At 36.1% G+C, this 26,634-nt stretch overlaps 1 protein-coding gene across 1 annotated transcript; it reads left to right on the top strand.

The window, feature by feature from the left end:
• Positions 1 to 1,473: 1,473 nt before the first annotated feature.
• LOC144972609 (pre-mRNA-splicing factor RBM22-like) lies at positions 1,474 to 25,253 on the top strand (the record flags this gene model as incomplete). The annotated part of the gene is given in 8 exon segments (XM_078914041.1): positions 1,474 to 1,527; positions 1,811 to 1,973; positions 4,433 to 4,533; positions 6,757 to 6,932; positions 17,387 to 17,587; positions 19,170 to 19,423; positions 22,154 to 22,360; positions 23,603 to 25,253. Coding segments are annotated over 8 exon segments (1,344 nt in total), but the record flags the coding sequence as incomplete, so codon positions are not given.
• Positions 25,254 to 26,634: the final 1,381 nt, after the last annotated feature.

Below are 26,634 nucleotides of genomic sequence, written 5' to 3'. Positions count from 1 at the left end.
TCCAGTGTGCCATTGTTACCAGATACCATTCATTGAAAATGAATCCAGTTTTGTGAAGATTAAATTTCTTTGGACAATCACTTTGTATATTTTAATTCGAACATTTATTTTTCACAATATTGAATCTGAACTTGAACATTTGACAAACATTTCTTTGTTATATTTTTATCACATTTATTTATTATTGCGAGAGCTATTGACATTACATTTTTTTGTCATTTTAAAAATTTATATATTTAATTTATTAGTATTAGTAGCCTACTTTTTTCTGGCATTGGTAAAGGCAGAGAGGTCCCTGTCGCCATCAATAGTTTAACTTTAAACGTTTATCCACATTCTAGAATATGGAAAGTTTTGTAATGCACATAGAAAAGTTCATCAGTCGAAGGATAGTAGGTTACAATGTACACACAATAATATGCGTCGACATGCATGTGGTGGGTGTCATGGCCGAATGGTTAAGTGGTCTGCCTTAGAAGGCTTGTCAGAATCGATGCTGTGAGTTTGAACCCTGGTTCTGCCCCCCCCCCCCCCCCCTTGTTTTTTTGTCTTCTTTCTACAGTCTTGCAGATATTTTTGTCCCCCCCCCCCACCCTTTTTTTTTCTTCTTCTAAATCTTTTATTCTCTCTCTTTTGGTTCCTTTCTATAGAATATTGCACAGATATTGCAAATTGTCTTATTCCATCGTCAACTGTATATTCTGATTCTGAGCGAGATTTGTTTTCTCTCTTTTTTTTTCCTCTTGAATATTTGTTATGTAACTGAGCAATTTGTTGGGTGTTTTTTTGGGGTTTTTTGGATGTATTTTTGAAAAAATCTTTTCATGATTATTTATACGATTATTTATATGTTCTTTCCTGAGTTATAATGTTCCTTGGATGACTTAAATTTTATTGACACAGGTAATATAAATCCTTGAAAGTGTTGTTGTTGACATATCTATTTCATTTCATTTCTCCACTACTAGCTTTAGATTTAGTGACTCATATGTTGACTTTATTAAACCATTTAAAAATAGGGGATGGGGGAAATTGAAATTTGCAGCAGAGCATTATAAACCTATAGAAGGAAATTTGAAAAGAAAAAGTGGTGTCAAAGGATTTGGACCCAAACCAGCTATTGTCATCTAATCAATTGGACCACACAATCCAAGCGAGTAATGATACATTTAATGTATACATAGCAGGTCACTCATAGACTTGCATTTTGAGTAATTTTAATACTTTTATCAACATTTCATACAAAAAAAATTTTTTAAAGTATCTGCGTTTCTTAATAAATTTTTAATTCTTGGAATTAAACTTACTATTAAAGTAAAAAATATTGCATATTTTCAAAAAGTGTTTGTAAATAATATTTAGGGCCCTTTTGGTTGCGCCCTGTCAATAATCACACTGGTCTGTAAGCTTTTATAAGAATTTTATACATTCTACCATATGAGACAATGAGACAATTTTTATTTTTATCCACAGGAATTCCCAATTCTGTGCCAGACATGTCTTGGAGACAATCCATACATTCGTATGGTAAGAAGTTTGGATTTTTAAAATTTATTTACCTTTAATTATAATGTAATAATATTGTTGCTTGTGTCACCATATGTTTTTTTCATAATTCTGTGATTGAAGTATTTTGACCTCATCTGATAAATGGAATGTAGCAAATTGAATTCAAATTAAAAGTCAAGTCACAATGATTACAAATTACAAATGAATTACAAATTTTATAGTCTTTTGTGGTTACAGAAACTGCAGCCATCAAATGGGGAACAACTAATGTGTATTTGCTCTTGACTCTTTTTATTTCTAGATGAAGGAAAAATATGGGAAAGAGTGCAAGATCTGCGCTCGTCCATTTACAGTGTTTAAATGGTGCCCAGGTGCGCGTATGCGTTTCAAAAAGACAGAAGTGTGTCAGACTTGTAGCAAGATTAAGAATGTATGTCAGACTTGTCTTTTGGACTTGGAGTACGGTAAGTGAATCCTGTAAAAGGTTAAACTTATTATTATTCAGTATTTCTCTTTATTATTATTATTATTATTGAGTATTTCTCTTTTACAGTCCTTTTGAGGGGGGGGGGGGGTGCTTTATTTATATATTCTCAAACAAATTTTCTTCTAAGATAGGAGATCAAAATCAAGGAGATAATTCCTTTATTATTCTTTTTCATTGCAGTACAGCATTTTCACGAGCATTATGGGCTAGGTGTTTTGCTGAAGAAAACAAAATTGAGATATAAGCTTTATCAGTTAGGAGGTTTTCAGGGTTAATCTAAATATAAAGTTCTTCCAAAAATGTTTTCTATGCAAATGATATATTTATTGTTCTCAATCAAGTACTTAAGAACCTTTATTATTCAGTCATTCAGTTCACAAATATTGTTTTTTTATCCATAGCATAGTATATTTCACCTAATCATTATGATTTTTACCATTTAATAACCTTTGGTGTCTGTTGTCAAATATGTTGTATTAGAGCTGTGGCAGGACACCTGAACACCTCACCTGAACACCTCACTGTCCGAGAGGCCCTTGTGGCAAAATGATTCATCGAGTTTTGAATCAGAACTCGTGACTGTATCGCTTTCAAACCAATTCACATCCAACAGCTGGTAAATAAGGGACCCGATGTCTTGGTTTTAATTGGAATAAAGAGAAAACAATCCGAACAGGAAATTGTTTTACTATGATATTGGAGGGATGAAGCGAGGGGCATGGTGGAAGCATATCTAGGCAGACCTGCCAACCAGTACGATTAATCGTATTTTAGTATGATTTTTGGACCCCGAATACGCGGATACGATTTTAGTGGATTTAATACGATTTTTTTAAAGATGTGTGATGTGAATGATCTTGATGATACTTTTGATGCATTGATACACACATGTCGTACACCAACTGTTGACAGTGTTTCTGAATGAATGATGCATCACATTTAATACTATAGTTATCATTTCAGTTGCTTATATGCTGCCGGTTTTCACCAATATTTTTCTCATACATTTTTGAGGATTTGCATAGAATTATGCATATAAGCTTGTTTTATACTTTAAATAGTCTCAGACCACATTTAAACTTTTGCCCCTTATTAAATAGAAAATTCTAAGTGAAAATTTAATTGAACCAACATCTTTGACTATGAAGCCTTCAATTAAAAACTGTATTGCTAATTAACTTAAACATAAATGGGTTATTTCCCTTTATAATAACTAAATTACTCTATTTTGATTTATAAAATTTATAATGATATTTTTTTTTCTTTATTATTTTGTACGAGTCTTGAATTACAAAGTGGGCAGCTTTAAGAACGGTATTTGGTTCAAAATGAATTTTTAGAACCATTTTAGAAGTATTTAACTTGTCTCTGCATATTACATACTTTGCGAATTTCCCATCATTTAACCAAAGTAATAGTATTAGTAGTATATAGAAGTAATAATAGTAGTAGTAAGAGTAGTAGTAGTGAATGCTCAAAAAAAAAAAAGAGAGAGAGAGATATGCCATATTTTCCATATATGTTATCTAATGATCCATATCATATGGATCATTAGATAACATATATGGAAAATATCTTGCTACTGTTGCAAATTGTCATCTATTGAATTGAAGACCACTCTCCCAGATATTTTATCTCAAAACTTTCTCATAACTGATGTACTGGGCTAGCAGATATCACCATCACAACTTCATCAGCATCTCTTACCATCAACATCATGACATCATCACTTCTACAACTGCCATCACAGCATTGTCACTGCCACAACCACCACCACATCACTTCTACCACCACCGCCACCACAGCTTTATCATCATCACCACCACCACCACTAGAGCACCATCTCTACAACAACCAACACTTCTTCCACTGACACTAGCATCAATACTACCAACATGTTAAGGGTCTTTTGGTCATTTCTTTGAGTGTTTCGAAAGCAATTTCCTTTGATATTGCAATTTCTGAGCCTTATGCTAATTTCAAATGGCCATTAAGTTTTAGTTTCTTGATAAATTGATAATTTTGTAATCACTAGAGATTGCTTGAATGATGAAGATCAGAGTTTATTTTGATTTGGGATTGATGTTAGTTTTTATATAAATTTTTGTATAGTGCGCACATTTTTTTCCACATGTGCGAACAAAATACACTTTTTAGGGTCATGGAATACACTTTTCATCCTGGGATGGTTGGCAGGTCTGTCTAGGTTTCCTTTGTGCCATGACAGCAAACCAATCTGAGCGGCTCAGAGTTCGAAAGACTTTGTCTTAAAAGTAAAAGACTCTGTTTTGCAAGACCGCCCCAGCTTTAATTTGTATGCAAAGTTAGCAGGAAATTTTTATTTTTTTAAAAATCTGTTTTCTGCTAATAGTTAATAGCTGCATTTTGTTTGGATTAAGGGACAAGAATTCAATTTTTTTCTCTCTTCCACATCAGGTTTGCCTGTCCAAGTAAGAGATGCAGCCCTCAAACTCCAAGACAATATGCCTAAGTCTGACGTCAACAAGGAATACTACACACAAAATATGGAACGGGAGGTAGGACAGTTTTATTTATGGTTTTTAGTAGACGTGATACAGTCACCTCACCCCCTAATAATCCACCTTTTGGGTGATAACATTATCAGATTATTTTGTCGAATTGGATATTAGACAAGGACAGGGGGAGAGAGAGTTTTTAAATGAGATTCTCTAGCAACATTTATGGCAACATGAAAACAGGGTTGGTAAGAAATTTTCAGCACTGCAAGTAAATTTCAGGAGATGGCAGGAAACCAAAATTCTGCCAGTTGTAAGTAATTAAAGATTATTAATTCAACCAAATTGTCACTGAATATTAATTTTCAGAGATACCAAAACTCTGGTTTCACTGGTGGGCTGGAGCAAAAAGTTTCGGGTTACGAAATTCTGATGTGGTCTTATGGTTCCAAGGATAGCCACCACCATCACATCATCACTGCCACTGCTACCATCACATCATTACTGCCATTTCTGCCACAACCACCACCACCAAATCATTATCACAACCACTAGTACTACAACCATTACCATTGTCAATTTCAGGGTTGAGAATCTTCTGCATAAATGTGGTTCATTTCATCCATTTAACCTGACATTTCGGCCTTTTTCAAAGTTTTCATTTAAATCAAAAAGAATCACTTAAACCACCATCAACATCATTCTTATTATCATTAAAACAACCACCACATCATCATCTCTACCACAACTACTATTACGACCATTACATTATCATTTCTACCACTATTACTATTACAACCACCACAACAACAGCATCCTTATCACCACTACTGCAATAGTCATCACATATCTACTCTACTACTACTACTACTACTACTATAGCATCATCATTATCTCTGCCACCACTACTACGACTACCCTTTTTCATTATCTCTACCAACCACTACATCATCATCCCTAAGAACTAACAAGCCATATAATTTAGACATTTGGTTCTTGAGTATTTCTTTATGTCGAAAAATGGAGTTGGAGTGATGATAGTGGTGGATGTTGACATTGTATTATCATACGGTAAGTGAAATAAATGGAGTAAAAATTACTTATGAAAGATACAAAACAAACTAAACGCTGTTTACTTTGTTTTGTATATTTTATAAGAGTAAGAGTCATTTTTACTCCCTTTATTTTACTATACATTTTATTGACTCATTTAGGCACCTCTAGATTTTGGTAATATCATATGGTACCATCTGGTTGATAAGATTTGGTAAATGGAAATTCCTATTTCAGCTTTAAAATTCCTCCAAGGAGTGTATGAAATTCCTATTTCAGCTTTAAAATTCCTCCAAGGCGTGTATGAAATTTCTACTTCAGCTATAAATTCCTCCAAGGAGTGTATGAAATTCCTATTTAAGCTTTAACTTCATCCAAGGAGTGTATGAAATTCGGATTTCAGCTTTAAAGTGTCTTCAAAGAGTGCATGAAACTCCTACATTACACATTTTGGGGTGGTATCTCTGTAAGTTACCACCAACTGCATAATACATTCATAGGGAATATTGGCATTAATAGGGCGAGATCTACACGCTGAATTTGGTTCATTCTTCTTTATGAATTGGGTTAGAAAAATATATTTTTTTGTGACCAGTCATTCTCATCCCTGCAGTTTATACTTTTTGAAAAAAATAATGGGATATTGGACAAGAGAGACATGGTATTGGTGGGGTGTTTTTGATAGTCAATATTTTTTTGTAATCTGAGAGTAGCAGAAATATGCAATGTTGGCTATTTAAGGTGGGTTATTAGGAAGTTACTGCTATAATATCTTCTATTATAATTGATTTAGATATAAGGTAAATTAATAAAATAATTTTCAAGATGAAATTGCATCTCTGGCCTATCCCAACTTTTTTGTTATTATGGTATTTCATACATGATGGAAAGTGTTGTCATGATTTGATAATGAGCAAATTCCTGTTTTTTAGCATGTTCCTATTTAATATTAGTGAGGTATGAAGTAAGCATTTAGAAAAGAAGATTGTTTATATATTTTATCTTTACATAAAGAAAGAGGGAGGGTGTAAGCAACGTGACATCTTTATTCTCAAAAATGTATTAACTGGATTGCATTAAAATGGCCATTAAAACAGCTTACTTATTGCAGTGTTTGTTTAGAATATAACCTTTCACTTCACAAACTTTTGTGCTAAGTATAAATTAGGATAACTTATCAAATATAACTTTTCTGTTATTTCCACTGATTTTTTTTCGTTTTGTTTACAGATAGCTAACAGTGATGGTACATCACCTGTGGGTGCCCTAGCTGGAAAAGCTCAAACTCCGAGTGATATGTTATTGAAACTGGCAAGGACCACACCATATTACAAACGTAACAGACCACATATATGTTCATTCTGGGTCAAAGGTGAATGTCGTAGAGGACAAGAATGTCCATACAGGTAAGTTAATGGTTAAAATTAGTCTTTGATAAGTACAAATTAAAAGTGGCCCACAGACTAATTTGGGGTGAACCAAGTTCTGAACATTAAATTTGCTAATAGTAATTTGATAAAAACAGTCCTCGGGAATCAAGCAGTGCCTGCTTATAAGCAGTTCGCCTGTACCTGTGGTCTGCCCTTTTAAAATATTTTTGAAATCAGGGTCACCAGCAAGGCGGGAATTCGGGGGGAAAAGTCAGGAATTTGCTGTTATATATGTGCCAATTTGTGATGGCCAAATTTGGTTGATATTTTACCATTTCTTTATGGATGTTACTTGTAAACATGACACCCTTTTTTCACTAATACTTTTCATGCTGATTTTAGGATTTGCATAAAATTATGCATGTAAGTGTGGAATATATTTTTAAAATGTTCTCATATCTTATTCATACTTTCACGATTTGTTACAGAGGTTGTGTTAAGTAAAAACAAAATTGAATCAACATCTTTGATAAGAAGACATTCCATCAGAAAATGAAATGCTATAAAGATAAAAATTTATCAAGATTTTTTCCTTGTACAAATCATTGAATTATATACTCTTATTTTATTTTCTGCAATGCTCCTGATTTCTTCCCATTTTTTTCAACCCAGCTTGCAGTAAAACTGCAGCCTCCCACCTCCACATTACTAGTATTACGTATTTTAGCCACATCTCCTCATTTTATCCCAAACTCCCTCTTAACTGATATACCAAATTGGGAGTTATGTGACATTGGGGGCCAAATCAGGTGTCTCTCAACCATAGCTGAAAATGACCTCGTTGAACTTGATTTTTTTTTTTTTTTACTGACCTTTTCAATGGGTGGTTTTGTGGGAAGATTATTATAATGCTTTACTTCAAAAAGATAAATCAACCTTGGTAATGTTTATACATGATATCTATCAAAGGGAATCAAGTCAGAAAAAATAATCATTGAATTCTTTTTTTCTTTCTTTTTCATTTAAATGAGCAATATGTCAGGTAATGAGTTTCTATTTTAGGGTTAAACCTTTTGGGGGATTTTTGAGTTGGATGACAGGACATACCTATTGTCTCATGGTTTTTGCATGATTTATGTATTTGGCTGACATCGGTATAAAATTTTAAAGAAAGAGTAGGTTGCAGTCCTAAGGAATAGAAAATTTGAGTTTTTGGAAAATGCTACCTATTTAAGGAAGGAAAGTGAAAAAAAAATCTGATAAAGCAGAGAAAGTCACTGGAGTGAACGAGCAGTTGAGCTTTATCCACCTCTGCAAATGCCATAAGAAAATTTGCAAAGGAATAGGAGGATCAGATATCCTCAATTTCTAAGCAAATTAAGGAGAAAGAGGCCTCTTTGAAATCATTGTAATTGAATATTTCACGGCCTGTAAATAGGTATGTTAATATGTTTAGACGGGTTTGCTGTTTATCAAGTATAGTGCTTTGCCTTCATGAGTTAGTGACTTTGGTTCATAATAAAATAACAATGTGTTGACAAACTTTTTAAACCTTAGTATTAGGCCTACTTAAGACACTTATGGAATCATTTAAGGTGATCAGGTGAATATATTCTGTTGACATAAACAACTTAAGCTAGCAAAATATTAAAAGGTAATTTTGTGATATGTATAAGATATCATTTAAATTGATATGTTTGGTGTTGGCTCATTTGTAAATCAGTATTGCCTGAGAAATCCAAAGACCTATGTTGCAATTCTCTTTCTTTTCTTTTATTTTATTTCTTTCCTTTTTTTTTTTCCTTTTTTTTTTGGGGGGGGGGGGGTGTGACACCTATTTATTTATCGATAGGGAAACCCGATCAGTTGCGCAATATCCACTAAACATGCTCAAATCGCTTTACAAGGCTTCCCTGGCCAACAGCAACACTTAACGTGTAGGACAGGCACAAGGCACAAGTGTGCTGGGAGAATGTGAGTAAAGAGCCTTTCCCAAGGACTCAACTATGCACCGAGCGAGGCTCAAACCCAGCACCAGCCGATCTGAAAGAGAGTGTCATACCACAAGACCACATAGCCGCACTACGATGGAGGTCTTGAAAAAAATTTTCAAGGTTTGACTGGGGACCCTGCAAAATTATTTTTGGGTTGCTGTATGTGATGATGTCGTAATGCATAGGAATGTTATTTCACTACAAACCACTAAAACAAACATGAGAATAATTTATACAGTGACTATTTTGGCTAAACTAGTCGTGATCACCATGGTTTTCTATTTTTGCTCTCTGAAAAGTGGCAGTTATGACTTGACTTACTTGACTTAGATGCCTTTCGCGTCTCGACCGAAAGATCAGGTCGCCTTGGCTGTTTCCAGTATTTCCTGTGTGAGGTGTCTCCAATATTGCCGGTCCTCTGCTAGGGTTCTCAGATTTTCAAGGTCCCCTGCCGTTATGAGACTAATGCTTTGTCCAAGTGTTGTGAGGTTTTTGTTTAGGATCACAGGGAGTGTTGTGATCGGTCTTCCTCTGAAAAGGTTCCCGTGTTTTTTGAAATATCCCGACATGGCTTGGTTAGCTGGTATGTTTTTGTCCCTGCGTAGTATGTGACCGAAAAGTTGCCATCGTTGTTGTAAAATGTCAAGGGAGATTGGTCTTTCTTTTGTGATCTTATAGAGTGATTCATTTGAGATCTTTTTTGGGTATTTGATGTCCAGTACCCTTCTTAGCTGTGTGCGATGGAAGGCATCCAGATGTTCTTCTTCGGATTTTGTCAACGCCCAAGTGCCGCAGTTATACAGAAGTACCGGTTTTACAAGAGCACGGTACAGTTTCAGTTTGGTTTTTCTCTTTATTTTGTCACCTCTAATCCATACATTGGTGAGTTTACTGAGTGCGGCGTTTGATAGCTGTTTTCTTCTTTGTACATCCTCTGTGTCTCCAATTAGTGAGCCGACTTTCTTTGTCCTTTTCCATTCCTCTTTGTTCCTCGATATTGTTGTAAATTCTGTTTTATTGGCATTGACTTGGAGGTTATATTTCATGAGGGTATTTTGTATGATGTCTATATTTGCTGGTGTTGATCCAATAAAATCTACATCATCTGCATAGGCGATTTCTCTGGGGATTGCATTCTCAATATGAGTCGTTGGTTTTGGAATGACTTTTCGAACTTCTTTCAGAGCGTGTTCTAAGTATATTGTGAACAGAATCGGGCTCAGACTATCTCCTTGGGGGTCCCGATGTTACTTTCGAACTGCGTCTGTTTTGTAGCCCCGTATATCCTTGGTTGTATCTTTGTGTTGCTGAGGAGAAATCGGATTATTCGGAGCTCGTCTTCGTCTACTATGTCGGTTAATATCTCCAAAAGTTTTCCTCTGTCGATCGTATCAAAGGCTGCGGACATATCGATTCCGGTTATTGTTATGGATATGTTTTCTTTGAGTGCCTTTGCTGCCAACCATTTATGTGTCCATACAACATCCGATGTGCTTCGGTCTTGGCGAAACCCGCTTTGGCTATGTGATAGATATTTTTCTATTCTGGCAGCTATGGGAATATAAAAATATAGGTTTTTACATGCTCAAGAATACCACTTATTCACTATACTGGTTGACTAAACCGATGATCATGCAATAAAATCCTCATAGTTCCACATTTCTTTAGTCATTTTAGGTGACTGATTTCTTGGATAGGGTGAGTCATATTTTATTCAAGATGAAATGAAGCTTTGACAGTATTCCTGTTATGGCAAAAAAAAAATCGACCAAGTTGGTGAAATGCGATCAAGAGAATGCGTCTGAGTGATGAATTTATCGGAAAAAACCTGTTTACAAGAGAAAATACCCTATAGCTAGGGGAATTAGGGTAAAATTGTGCAAATTAGTGATGAAAGCACCAAATTTGGTACAAAGTAACTTGAGACCACTATTAATCGATGTTGATATAGAACCACATTGTAAAATGGGGAGATGAAAATCCGCCTATATGAGCTATATTAAAACAAAGGGGCGTAATCCATGAAATATTTGTTGACAAATCGGCGCTTTAAAACTATTTTTTTTTTAGCCCTGTGTAAGCGGTTGATTATTTTGGATTCAATAATTATTATTGTTAAAAATGTGACTTTATGTGATATAGGAACCGTGTGGGTCGGTAGTATAGATTTATTATGAGGACTGGAAGGGGGGTGGTGGGAGAGGAAATGATGGTGCTGGTGTTAGTTTTACTTGTGTTGTGTTGGTCGTCATCGTGGTGAAGATGATGGGGATAAAAGATGATGATGATGATGAGGTGATTGGGGTGATAATAGTAGTGGTGATGATGATAATGATGATATTGATGAGGTGGTGGTGGTGATCTTGGTAGTGATGATGATGATGATGAAGATGATGTGGTGATGGTGGTGGTGGTAGTGGTAGTGATGATCATGATGATGATGATGAGGTGATTATGGAGATAGTAGTATTAATAATGGTGGTGGGGATGATGATGAGGTTGTGGTGATCGTGGTAGCGGTGATGATGATGAGTATGGTGATGATGAGGTGATGGTGGTGATAGTGGTAGTGATTATGGTGATGTTGGTAACTATTCATTTAGAAAATGAAAGAATTTCTTGGTGACGTATATTAACATTTTTAGATGATTAGGATCCAACAAAAATTATATTTATTAGACAAATGACTGTGGAACACATTTTTCTTGGGAGGCTTGAGAGAATTAAACAGCAGCCTTTTCTAGTTTATCCTGATCTCTTTGAATTATTTTAACGGCGCAAGATAAGCCAATACCTCGTTGTCAGCTTTTTCTGTGGCATTGTGTTCGAGAAAACCATATGTTGTCTTATTGAAGGCTAAAACTGTTTCCTTTCCTGTGGTTTGCTGTCGAGGCCTGGTAGGACAGCTGGAGTCTGTCTCTAAACCTGATTGGGTGAACATACGGCTGGGTGCAACCTCTTTCACAGCATTCTTTGCTATACATCTTGATTAATTCTGACAATTTATGGACTCTCTCTCTCTCTCTCTCTCTCTCTCTCTCTCTCTCTCTCTCTCTCTCTCTCTCTCTCTCTCTCTTTCTTCTCTCTCTCTCTCTCTCTCTCTCTCTCTCTCTCTCTCTCTCTCTCTCTCTCTCTCTCTCTCTCTCTCTCTCTCTCTCTGTTCTATACTTGAATGTTTTATATATAGCATGTCTCCAGAAAAGAGCACTTTTGTGAAACACACTAACAACAACTTGTTTCAACCTAACAGAAAACATGAATAAACAACTCCAAACAGATGCTATATTATTAGACTTTAGTAAATCATTTGATAAAGTCAATTACCATACTCTGGCTATTAAACTGCGGAGATATGGAATCATGAGTAACACACATGACTGGATAATGGATTTTCTCACTAATCGTGAACAACTGAAAGAGCAATGTCAGACTCAGCTCCAGTACTACAGGTGTGTCCCTAGGTACCGTACTGGGTCCCCTCGTGTTCCTTATCTACATCAATGATTTGCCTGAAAGAGTGTTGCTAGGAACTCAACTGAGACTATTTGTGGATGACAGACTTTTGTACAAAGCAATAAGGCATAAGAAAGACTCAGAAATTCTTCATCGGAACCTTGATTCCAAAAAAATACCAACAAAAGGAAGATAATACACAATACACAACAACACACTAGAAGAAGTCACCAAAGCAAAATATCTCGGAGTAACGATAAACAATCGCCTGACCTGGAAAGACCACATTGCAAACATATGCAGGAACGCAAACTCCAACTGGGATTCTTGAGAAGAAACCTCTTCGGCTACATAGTAACCTTAAAAGAGAAATGCTATAAAGTTTATGTTAGGCCAACACTCAAGTAAAGCGGTAAAGGTATGGGATCTCGATCACACCTCCGAAAATTAGGTAAATAGAATCAGTCCAAAAAAAGCTATAAAATTCGTTCAACAAAATCCTCAAACAAATCAAAGCCATATATGACACCCCATTTCGAACCATTGAAGGAAAGAAGAGAGAAGAATAGACTAAATGTATTTTACAAAGGTCAGAAAAACCAGGCCAGGTGTCATTACACTGCCTCCAACAGAACAAGAGGAAACCTGGCAAATTTATGTTGCCACAATCTAGAGTGGACTACCATCATCACTCGTTTCTGCCCTCAACTATAAGACTTAGGAACAATTTGGATAACTCTCAGTAAAACAATTGGGATGCTGCTGCTGAGCCTTGCACGAGGAAGTTTCAACTTGAAGAGGAAGAAGAAGAAACAATTTCATCAACAGCAGAACTAGAACTTTGTTTGTTTTGGTAATATTCAGCATTTTTTGATGTTCATAAAACGCACATGACAAATCTTCTGATAACAAACTTCCTACGCTATCAAATCGCCATTTGAGAACATGGAGAGAATCTGGACATCGTTTATAATTTCTGCAGCCGTGCGGATATTTTCGTTCATGTCTTTTGTCTTTCTTGAATGAAGATAAGCTTCATCTTACTGTTTGCAAAGCATACAATGTGTCCTATTTCTTGTGATAACATCATCTAAGGGAAAACGCATATGCTGCCTCCTTGGACAGTGGGATGATGAGAGCTTGTCTAGATCGGGATAATTTGACAAGTTTTCTTGTGACTTCTCATTTTTCACAGCGAGTCTTCTTATATTTTTGTGGCCGTATATCAAGAGCGACATAATGTGTGCCATTTGGTATCATTTTGCTTCAGGACCTCCAGTGTATCCTCAGAGCGGTCTTCAACAGACAAATCTAGCTTGTTACTATCATTTGCTAATCCGTTAAGGGGATGGGCGGGTCCTCGATTGTCAAAAATCGAGTAAAATATCGATTTTGAGATTATTTTATTTTTGAAAAGTTTGAAACCTTTGCTACATGAAAATGTGTTTGTTGACTCTCAGATGGGTCAGTTTAGGTCCAAACTGACCTCTTGAAGTCCAAGGGGGTCAGTAAATATAATGTTACAGCCTGGCTTGACAGCGAAAAAGCCATATAAACATTAGGCCAATATGAGTATAAAACATCGATAATAATAGGCAAGTTTGGTATCGATAGTTTCGTCTATTTTTGGTCTTTATGAAATGCCCACTGTCAAGGTCTTCGGTCTATCTATATTTAGTCAAGAGCCTTTCCAAAAACCCCTTCTCTGACCCAATTGTGAGGGGTTGACTGATTGTAGTAAAATCGTGAGTAATTGTTGTGACCTTTGCCTTGCTAGCGCTGTTCTCATTGGCTGTTCAAAATAGTCGATGATAACATGACCTGATACTGCTTTCTGAGTGGTTAGCGGGCGAGTCAAAGTTCATGCTTTGACCTCATCTTCGCATGCGTCGCATGTAAACATTGTTATTCTGTGTGTGATTTTTCTTCTTCCCGGGGACATAAAAGTTTTGTTTTGTGAAAAGTACCGACACGTACGCAACAAGTATGCCTAGAAAGACTCGAATTGTACGACTTGCAAAATCAGCAGCTCGAACGAGATGGGAACAGTAATATTATTGTGAATTTTTATAGATAGAATTTGTCACTCCTTCGTAACATGATGCAAAATGAAAAAGTGCTGAGGTCTCTAAATGAAATGAATGGAGTTACTGTCGAGCTAGACTGAGTATTGGTTGTAAACGAATGAGTGAGAGGTTTGTTATGCACTTGAGAACGAGAGAGAGAGAGAGAGCGCAAAATCCACTAACTGTGCTCAAAACGCTTTACAAAGGGTCCCTGACCGACAGCAATACGTAAAATGTAGAACAAGACATGACGCCTGTTAGGCGATATTACAATTTTTCCGACAGCGACAGCACTGTTGACGGCTCAGTACTCATTTTACACCCGAATACGGTGAGAGAACGGGAGTAAATAGTCTTTTCCAAGGACTCAACTATGCGCTGAACCAGGCTCGAAACCAGGACCTTCCGATCCGAAAGCGAGTGTCATACCACAAGACCATATAGCCGCTCATAGCTTAGATAGATAGATAGATAGATAGATAGATAGATAGATAGATAGATAGAGAGAGAGAGAGATTGTATGTGTGTGTGCGTACGTGTGTGTGTGTGTGAAGCCGAGAAAAGGCAAGGCAGGAACAGGAGGCTGAAGAGGGAGGGCCTGCACATCAAGCAGGGTCATTTTGACGCATGAATGCATGATCTTGTCTGAGTTTCCTGTGCTTGAAACTTTGAATGCGTTTTTCTCTGTTTGTGCTTTTTCTACCTTTATTTTGCTACTCTTCCTTTATTTGTAAATATTTTTGAATGATTTTTCACATGTGCATACAGTATTACTAGCTTCATAAAACTGAGCATTTGTATTTCAGATTTATTTTATAAATTTTGCGTAAAAAGGGTCAAAAGTCCAAATTGGGTCAATTTTTGATGTTTCAAAATTGATGCACTTTGAAAATCAATAAAAATAATACTATTGTTGATATTAGAAAACCGATGCTTAGCCCAAATGAATGGCTCAAATACTACTTGTATACCTATTTTCATGTCAATAACTTGTCATTTGGCGAAGCCTTAGCATTTTGAAAACTACTTCATTATAGGGTATCAAATTTCAAAATGGTGGCGTTACCATGGTAACCAAAAACTGAAATTTAGGTTTTCAATTTTTTTTCCTCTAATTAGGATGTACATAACCTAAAATTACCACTAAAAGTCAGCTACTTATTACATTTTAGAATTTCGCCTTCAGGACCCGCCCATCCCCTTAAAAGTCTTAACACCATAGCTGGTAGAACGCTACGCTACAAAAGACACGTAATATTGACCACAATATTTCTGCTTTGGCAGATCTGGGCATTCTAATTTTTATTTATCTCTTGACAAATTAATCATTTTGACCAATCCACCTCAATACTGCACTTTGCCATTATATAATTGTTAGTGGTTAGTACAAGATTTAGTACATTGCCAATGCTATGGTTTAATGGGTTAAGTGACTTGATCACGGGATTGTTGGTGATGGGGATGAGGCGATGTTCGTAACATCAAAGATGATGATGATACAGACATTTTCAACCTGAAATTTGATTTTAACCATACTATTACGCAAACCACAATAATAACATAACTATTGAATTAGTGTGACACATAAAATTGATGCTTAAGTGATATCTAGGTGCTCGGTATGCTGCTAATGATGATGACGATGATGATGATTATTATTATTATTATTATTATTATTATTATTATTATTATTATTATTATTATTATTATTATTATTATTATATTATTATCATTATTACCATTGTTATTATTATTATTATTATTATTATTATTATTATTATTATTTATTATTACTATGATGTGGGTAAAAGGCGACAGAGATCAAGTAGACACCGTTTCGTGACCTCGCCGACCCGAAAGCAGACGACACCTAACAACCGCAGAATTCGATGCATTGTTTATAGATATCTTCACATGAGCGGGAGTCTATTATTTTCAAATAATCCTAATGTAATAAGACATTAAGAAAATAAAAATTATACTCTTTGAAAGCTATCGGAATCTACAAAAGATATGAGAGGGAAAAAAAGCAAGTTTTTTTTTTTCGTATTCGTATTCGACCACCAAAACTTTGATTTCTTCGATTTCACAATCTCATGTTCCGCGTTCCAATGCCGGTAAAATTTGAAATAACCAAATTGGTATACTTTTGGATTTTAAAAAAATACTTTTGAAAATTATGTTACTCTCTTGGTAAATGAATGAATTTGATAAGTTGTATGTTATGAATAAATGATAAATTATACTTCCGATTTCGATTTAAGCAACAGTGTACATGTGTACTCGGTACCGATGACGTAGTCTGTGACCTTTTGACACCAACGCAAAATGTTGTTGTGAAGGCGGCAAGTTTCATCACCACCGTGAATTTTTACACGATTTAAATTGCTGATATCTCAGCTCTTGGAGTAATGAGAAAGTGGTTCTATATCACAATTTAAACCTTAGAGCATGAGCTTTTTTTCATTAAAAAATCATGCTTTCATCACTAATTTGCACAATTCGGGGGTTTTGTGTCCCTGATTTCCCTAGCTACTATTGGGACCATTTCTCTTATGCCACACACTCTTTAGTCTTAAAGTGTATGCCATGTTTGAATGAAAGAGGGTTAAGGAATTTTGAAATAATTTATTTTATTTTTGAGGGTAGTTGCCTTTATTCACTTAAAAATGCTGCTTCAACTACTGTATTGAAATGTTAAGTATTTAACTTTAACATTAATTTATTTGGTCTTACTGAGACCATCCCTTTTAACTACAAAGAGAAAAGGAAATTTATCTATCTTGTGGTCTGCAGATTAGCTCACAATCAAGATGCCCATAGATTATACCTTTTTATACTCCTACCCTTTCTAGTTCCAGCACGTCATTTTGCACCAGTTAAATATTTTCGAAAAGATTGTGTTTCTATGTAAATTTTTATTTTAATTTTTCATTATTTTTATCTAATGGCATTTTTTTTTTTTTTCTTCAAATAGACATGAGAAGCCTACAGATCCAGATGACCCTCTGGCAGATCAGAACATTAAAGATCGGTTCTATGGGATGAATGACCCAGTGGCTGACAAACTCTTGAATCGATATTCAGCCATGCCTAAACTGGAACCACCTGAAGATTTGAATGTCACAACATTGTATGTGGGCAATTTAGGAGATAAAGTAGGGGAAAAGGAATTGAGGTAATTCTTTGATTTTTATTGTGCATTACAATAGGAGATAATTCTTTGATTTTTATTGGGCATTACAACAGGAGGTAATTCTTTGATTTTTATTGTGTATTACAATAGGAATTATCAACTCTTTGGATTGGGAAAGGGTGAATGGATTAAATAAAAAAACGATATAGCAGCCTCATTATTTGTTGCTTGTTGATGGAGGTTTTGTTTTCTGAAAGTTTCTTTCATTAAAGTTGTTTTTGTCATTTTATTTTGTTCAATCCTTTCAATGAGCAGCATCTACCAATTTACTTGTCTGCAACCCAGACTTAATACGGTTGACACATTAGAAAATTTTGTCAAATTCCACTTTGGATCTCTGAAATGAAATTGCTTCTGTGCAATAGTTTAAATTTTGTGGGAAAGCACCAAGATCGAAATTATTCCAACCAGATTGTCTTGTTGTTAGAGAAACTTAATATTTCAGAGATTCTTACGGAAATATTCTTAATCATTTGATTGATCGAGGTCTTTTTCAAAAGAATGTCTTCTGGGTAGGGTTCTTGACCTCCCATAGTGGGCAGCGAGGTCACTTACTGTGTCCTCTATACCCCTATATATGTTTTCTATCTTGCTTTTTGTCTTTGTCTTAGAATGGGATTACTTGGTTTTTCCTTTCCCTTGGAGTCCTCGGCTGGGAGGGAAGCAGTCAATTTTATAGTTAAAGTTTTGGGAGGTGACATTATTTTTCCTTGTAAATCTTCTCTCTGTTATGTACTGTTACAATTTTTGTTTTAAATATATAATGGTATTTAGACATTTGAGTGTATTCCTCTTTGTAGGAACTGTGCTTTGAGACTTTTAGGTGATCTCAAACTAAGTACACTGATAATATGCTCTTGGAATCTACATCTGTTCCCTATTTTAACCATTCTCCCTTGTCTTACTATTTCTCATGTTCTTTCAATTGTAAATCTATAACTTTTTGGGCTATCCCATTTTCTTCCTTTTTACTGGCGCTGAAATGACCTAAATGTGTAGCAAGCGCCGTAAAACCCTTTTAAAAAAAACAACAAACAATGTCTTTTGTAGTTAAAATTAATTTCTCTGTTCATTAGCAGTCTTAAATTTGATTTGATAGAAACTGTCCTGAAATCCTCTTGGTCACATCAATGTTTATCTAGATATAATCGTGTTCTCATTGTGATTTGAGTGACATGTATTTCTTATGTCATTTACAACAACAACAAAAACAAATCCAATCTGGAGTAAAGTGAAAGCCATATTGGGAGTTTTCATTTCAGATTCGAAGATCACTATTTCAGATAAATAAAATGGAGCATTTTCTTTCACCTGGAAATTGAAGACAATGTCATTACATTGCTCAGTTGTGATAATCTTCTGATGAGCCCTAGTTTTCAGAGTTCTCAAAATATTTTCCGCTGGTTTTGTCATTTCATTCGTTTTCTTCAAGTTAAGACAGTGTGTGGATCTTCATAGAAAACAATATGACTAATGCACTGACACGTTTTCCTCCTTTTTGACAAATTATCATCACTGATTGCTCATAACCATTTTTTGTTTGTTTTTTTTATCTCATTATCAGGGATTATTTTTATCAATACGGTGAAATACGATCTGTCAACTTAACCAAACAGCAGTGCGCATTTGTCCAGTTTACCACCAGAGTAGCTGCTGAAGCTGCTGCAGAAAAGGCTTTCAATAAGCTTATTCTTTGTGGTCGTCGCCTTAATGTGAAGTGGGGCAAGAGTCAGGGACAGATGGCAGTCACCTCATCTAAAAAAGAAGATGGAAGTCACATACAGCCCCCCATGGAACCTGTACCAGGATTACCCATGGGTATGACACATTTTTAATTCTCTCTCTCTCTCTCTCTCTCTCTCTCTCTCTCTCTCTCTCTCTCTCTCTCTCTCTCTCTCTCTCTCTCTCTCTCTCTCTTCTCTCTCTCTCTCTCTCTCCTCTCTCTCTCTCTCTCTCTCTCCTCCCTCTCCTCCTCTCCTCTCTCTCTTCCTCTCTCTCTCTCCTCTCTCTCTCTCTCTCTCTCTCTCTCTCTCTCTCTCTCTCTCTCTCTCTCTCTCTCTCTCTCTCTCCTCTCTCTCTCTCTCTCTCCTCTCTCTCTCTCTCTCTCCCCCTCTCTCTCTCTCTCTCTCCTCTCTCTCTCTCTCTCTCTCTCTCTCTCTCTCTCTCTCTCTCTCTCTCTCTCTCTCTCTCTCTCTCTCTCTCTCTCTCTCTCCTCTCTCTCTCTCTCTCTCTCTCTCTCTCTCCCCTCTCTCTCTCCTCTCTCTCTCTCTCTCTCTCTCTCTCCTCCTCTCTCTCTCTCTCTCCTCCTCCTCTCTCTCTCTCTCTCTCTCTCTCTCTCTCCTCTCTTCTCTCTCTCTCTTCTCTCTCTCTCTCTCTCTCTCTCTCTCTCTCTCTCTCTCTCGCTCGTGTGTGTGTGTTGATTAGAGTCATTTAATTTAATTCAAAGGGGAAGGGCAGATGTTGCTAAAATTGGTACTTACTCTGCAACCCTTATACCAATGGGTAGGTCAGTTTTGGTTTCTTACATAAATAACAAAAATCATTTATCTTTATGCTAACAATCAAAGTGATAGAAGCAGTCTGATTGATTTTGTAAGTGAGAACAAAGGCGGGTGAACTCAAACTGCAATTTCCAGTCTGACTCAAAACTCAATCCAGGATCAGCCATTCCATCTGATACATCAACTATAGACAATTTCATGCCCGATTCATTATCACCGCATTCTGAAATTTTGGGGTGTGTAAGAGCTGCAATCAATAAGCATGCAGCCATTTCAAATGGAGATATTGATCTTTGTTTGAAACAAATGTTTTCCAATGTCCCACAGTGATGCCAAATACTCCGGTTTCACCGGGAAATACATCCGATCTGGAGCAAAAATTTTAGGGTTACAGGCAACTTCTGTCAAATTCTGGTGAGGTCAAATTGTTCCAAGGATACCTCCCCTTCCTCCACCCTCCAACCACCACATCATTGTCACTGCCATTACTACTACAACCACCATTACCACATCATCACTACCATCACTACATCATCATCACTAGCACTACTACTACAACCACTTCTACCACATCATCATCACTACCAACACTACTACAACCACCACCACTACTATTGCAACCACCACCACATCATCATTACTACCTCTACCACCACAACCACCATCACCACATCATCATCCCTACCACTACTACAACAACCACCAATATCACATCATTATCGCTACCACCACTACTACAACCACATCATCATGACTATCACTACTATTACTATCACCACCACTACTACAACCACCACCACCACATCAGCATCACTACCACTAGTACTGCAACCACCACCACTAGCCACTACATCATCATCACCACTACCTCTACTACTACAACTACCACCACAACATCATCATCACTACCGCTGCTATTACAACCACCAACACCACATCATTATCACTACCACCACTACTACAACCACCACCACCACATCATCATGACTATCACTACTATTACTATCACCACCACATCATCATCACTACCTCTACTACCACAAACACCAACACCACATCACTATCACCACCACTACTACAACCACCACCACCACATCAGCATCACTACCACTAGTACTGCAACCACCACCACCACATCATCATCACCACTACTTCTACTACTACAACCACCACCACATCATCATCATCACTACCGCTGCTACTACAACCACCACAACACATCAAACTACCACTACTACTACAACTACCACCACACTATCATCATCATCATCACTACCACTACTATTACTACTGCTACTACTACTACTACTACTACTACTACTACTACTACTACTACTACTACTACTACTACTACTACTACTACTAATACTAATACTAATACTACTGCTACTACTACTACTACTAGTACTACTACTACTACTACTACTACTACTACTACTACTACTACTACTACTACTACTACTACTACTACTACTACCACTACTACCACATCTACAATTAGGTTTTGGAGCTTTACTTAATTTGAAATAAGGAAACATTGGGATTTTATTTGGAATTGTGTTTACATATCATGATATAGTTCTAATCAGTTATCTATTTAGAACTATACAATATTATGTACACACAATGCCAAAATCATACTTGTGTGCGGAAATTCCTCTTTTGGCATTGAAATTCCTGCGAGTGTTGTCTGAAATTCCTGTGAGCCAAATTTAAAGTTGATATCTCTGGTCCCAGCTGGGCAAAAGTTCTTGTAGTTCAACAAAAACATCTTACATAATGTTCCTTATATTGTTATAAGTTGATAGTACCAGGGCTGAGAATCTTCCACCTACATGGTGGTTCATCCCGCTCATGATCATCACAATTCCGATAATGAAATTCAAATTTATAGGGTATAGTATAGCATATGGATTGTTCATGATCTACTCACTGAAAAATTTTCCTCCTTTTTTATGACCAGTCATTCTTACCCCTCTAGTACATATACATCATATTTATTCCCCCTTAGATTAAAGTGTTTGTTTTGTTTTTTTCTCCTTGTCAGCCCTCCCCTTACCTCCAGAGGAATTGACCAACAACTTCTTTAACCTTGGCCCTAGTGGACCACCACCTCCCCAACCATTCAACATGCCATTCAGGGGACCTCCAGGGGGCCCAGGGCCTAGAGGTTTTCACCCAATGATGAGAGGCGGCCCTCCTCCTCCCCACATGATGTATGGGCCAGGAATGCCACGAGGTCCTCCCCCACAAGGTACTTGTACTGTATAGAAATAATAATGGCGTTGACTGAAAATTCTTCCCCCTCAAAAAAAAATTAATAAAATAAATCTTACTTTTCATCTGAGTTTTTTCAGTGCAAACAGCAGACAATAAATTCTGTATCCTTTGTGATAGATATACTGTGGTGTTTTAAGTTTAATGGCACTGGAAATAACAAGGGTTTTGCAATAATAAGACTTTCAAATCCCTGGGGTTTTTACAAAGAGTGATTTAGTGATCAGGAGTAACGAAAACTCCTAATAAAAAAAGAAGTAAAAATGCACGTTTATTTATCAACAAACACCACAATCACACACATGCAAAGTGAGGCAATCGATATTAGCAGTGCTACAATAGCAAAAAGATAGCTATTACTATCAGTACGACTGATAAACATGTAGATAAGGGACTTTTCCAAGATGATCACCCCTCCAAATTGAATGAAATAAACCATCTTACCTATGATTAGACGAGTTCAAGTGTCACATCAATGCACCTATCGACACCGTTCATTTGCATCAAACCTCATCACGTGTCGGTTCCTGCTGTCAACTTGTCTGTAGATTTCAACTGAAATTTTCACGGCACTTCTTGTCAAAATCATATCTATCATTAACGTCATCATACCTTATTTCAACTCATTAACAATAACATTATGGATTCTCAAAATCAAAAAAGAAAAAGACTGACTATTGAGACTATTCTCCATTGAGCTATGAGATTTTTGATATAGTGCAATATCCACTAAACCTGCTCAAAGCGCTTTACTAAGGGTCCTTCACCAACACCAACACGTAACATGTGGGATGACACATAAAGCCCTCCAATCTCACAAAAAAGAGTGAGATATGATTGAGTTCAATAGCAATAAAAAATCTGATAATGCAATTGGTTGGAATTTACGTGTGCATCGGAGTAATGGTTTGTCATATTTGCATTATTTGTCTCAATCTTGACTGGCAACTTTTCAAACTTTATCCAAACTTCCTGCATTGGAGGCATAATCCACAGATAAATGAATGAATGTAAGGTAGCCTGCTGTATGATTGTCACATTGTTGCTTGATACAATTCAATCAAACATAACATCTGAATGTAAGAAAATTTGCAAAATTCAAATTATTTTCCTTTGGTTTCTGATATATATCTGTCTCTAAATTATAATCAAGATATTATTTGTCCCTCTCTCATCAAGATATATATCACTACTATGAAAATTGTTTTTCTCTTTGCAGGCAACCGCATGCCTCCCCCTCCCCCAGGTGTGGTCCCGATGCGTCCACCTCCAGGTGGCCCACCATCCCAACGCAGTGTTCACTACCCATCACAGGATCCCACAAGAATGGGAGCCATCAAGAACTTGGCTTCCCATTCTTCCTCCACATTGTCTTTATCACATTCTCAAGGAGGTCCTGGATCTTAGATGTTCACTTTCAATGAAGTCGTCTTACCTCTTTAGCTGAAATGTTGTGTATGGTGCAATGCCAGATAAAGGGGATAGAAAAATGCAGAGGGGGTTTTGTTTTGTTTTTTTGTTCTCTTTTTTTGTTTTGTGGGGGGAGGGTATCAGAAAGCATGCTGCCTGAATACATGTTCTTCGTGAGTACCCATATTGCTCGTGAAACACACTTTAAAATAAAAATTTGTAATAAATTAATCATTCATTCTACGAGTGGTCTTTTAATCTCATTTTGCCTCATTTTAAAAAAAATTAATTGTAACTTAATGTCACAACACCAATCAGTAAAGAAAGGACCTTGTGTGTTAAATGTTTTAGTAAAATACGGTGTTGACTGCTTGATTAATTAATTTTTAAACTTGTTGCCAGATTAGACTTACTTGGTGTTTTTTATTTTAAATCAATGAGCCAAATAGAGATATTGAGATTGGGCGTGTGAATTGATACATTTTGAAAATCTAAATAGATGACAACGCAAGATGAACAAGATGTCTTTCACGGGTGGAGTTTATCCTGATTTTTGTAGTATCGAATGGACAACAGCAATTGGGGGGTGGAGACTGGGTATATAGGCAGAAAACCATAGTATAAGAAAGAATAGAACACTTCCAATAAGATTAGTCTACCTCTACTGGAATCCAATTTCAGACACTCTGTAATGGTAATTTTTAAAAATAATTTTTCATATCTCCTTTCTTTGCTATTGTATTATACCCAACTTTTCAGATTTTTGTTTTACATCAAGGCCTGCCCCTAATTTTTAACTTTAGTTTTAGGAAATATTCTTCATTTACGTTTATTTTGCACTTATGGTTATTGGATAGATTTAGCTTCTGCAAAAAATATGGTAATAAAACGTTTTTGGGCCTTTAAAAAAAAAAAAAAAAAAGATGGATTAGAGTAGATTTGACAGTTCATTTGCATTTTTTAAAGATGTCAAGATGAAATAAGAGCAATCTATCATTCAATTAATGTCTGCTTCTATTTCAATGCAAGTACAAGTTATATATAGGAAGAATGTAAAACAAAGAAAACCTCACTGAACTTGAACTTTGTAAACAATAAATGCTGTGTCCACTCTTTGTCAAGACAATATATTTTTGCTACATATTAAATATGTTTTGTGAAGGCTTTATTATACCTTTTATAGTGTATAATTGTGTAAGTTCTAAGTAAGGAATTTATTGTTAAAGTTCATTGTCATTATTTTTCACATTTTGCCAAATCAAACCATTGGGGTTATTTGAGCATTACAGTGAAGCGTGGATATAAAGAAATAGCCTTGTCAGGAAAAAAAGTTCTTTATTTTATATACGTAATTCTTTTTTAAGGGAAAACAATGTAGGGGAAATGGGCATAGACATGTTTCCATTCGTTTTAAACATGTTTGTATTTTTATGCATTAAACTGTATTGAATATATATAAACTACATTCTTGTTGTTTTTAAAAAAAAAAAAGAACAGAAAATCAATTTGTTTTGGGTGCTTCCTATAATGAGTTAACCTCTCCTGGTGTACCAGAGAGCTCATCTTCTATCTCTCATATTTGTTTTGTCACTTTCCTCATGGTTTTCTGTCCTTTTGGTAAGGATCTTGTTGCTGGATTTGGATCATATGCTTATTAGAATAATGCTGATGATCATAATAATAATACTTATTATTATAAAATGGTCTCAGTTTATAATAAGCACAGTCCTTGGAGAACCAAGCAGTGTGTGCTTATAGTGAGAACATGCCTTTAAGCGGATTCTGTTTTAGTTTGCTTATTTTAAATTATAAGCTTAAAGGTTACCTCGCCAACACATTTCGTGGTGTTTGTGTGTTGACCTCGTGGCCTCAAGATAGTTATTGTGTTTGAACCACTTTTTTTTTTAATTTGAATGGTGGATCGCGTTGATTGTAGAGCATCTCAGGCAGAGTTGCGGCAACACTAGACCTGTAAATTCTCAGTCAATTATCTGAAATCAGTCAATTTGTCAAATTCAAATATTTTTTTAATAAAGGAAAGAAAGAAATAGATAATTCACAAATCGTAGTCGAATGACGTTAAGTAATTAGGAGTGTTCCATAACCCTACGCATAGCTCATGGGAGCCGTTTATATTAACAATTAACGATGGATATATTGCCAAGGCTAAGCGGCGCTTTTTAGAATTGGCATGACTGAACACATCCCAGTGTTATTTCACACAGCCTTCATTAAATTATTTTTTCACTTTCCAACCTGTCGTGATTCCAATGGTAGCCAATTTTAACTGAGCCACCGAGCGATAAATTTCACTGTTTCTTCATCTAAGCCAAAATTGACCACATTTACAAGCTGGGTTTTAAAAGTAAAAAAAGGAAAACGCGAATGCCGGAAGTGTGTTATGTAGACACCATTTACATCTCTAGTAGATGATAACACCTTTAAATCGAAAGTTAAATAGGATAGATTGCTACAAGCACATTTCGATTCCTCACATTGTAAACAAACTGGTTGACCGTTTCTTCACTGATTGGGTACCTGATTATAAGGAACAATGGTAAGTAGCCTAATTAATTCCCGTGCAAATCAGGACGTTTTCTGCCATTGCTTTGCTCAAGCGAGCTTGCTATTTACTGTGGCGATTTACCTTCATTCCGATTCTTTGGATTTTTCCGCTACGCCTGCCAAAGTTTCTTCATGATAATTCACTTCTACTTAATAATTCAGTGTATTGGCCAGAAGTCATATTTTTTAAAGTTTTTTTTTTTCTGTCATTAACTGATTGAAAATCAAGTTTGCTCATTGCTACATTATTCTAATGTTCTCACAATGCCTGAGCTG

This window comes from Berghia stephanieae, chromosome 5 (genome assembly GCF_034508935.2).
Source record: "Berghia stephanieae isolate SIO BIC M18660-M18661 chromosome 5, UCSD_Bste_1.3, whole genome shotgun sequence".
Lineage (NCBI taxonomy): Eukaryota > Metazoa > Mollusca > Gastropoda > Nudibranchia > Aeolidiidae > Berghia > Berghia stephanieae.
The sequence above is the reverse complement of the archived record's forward strand: the minus strand, read 5'-3'. Positions and strand labels throughout refer to the sequence as shown.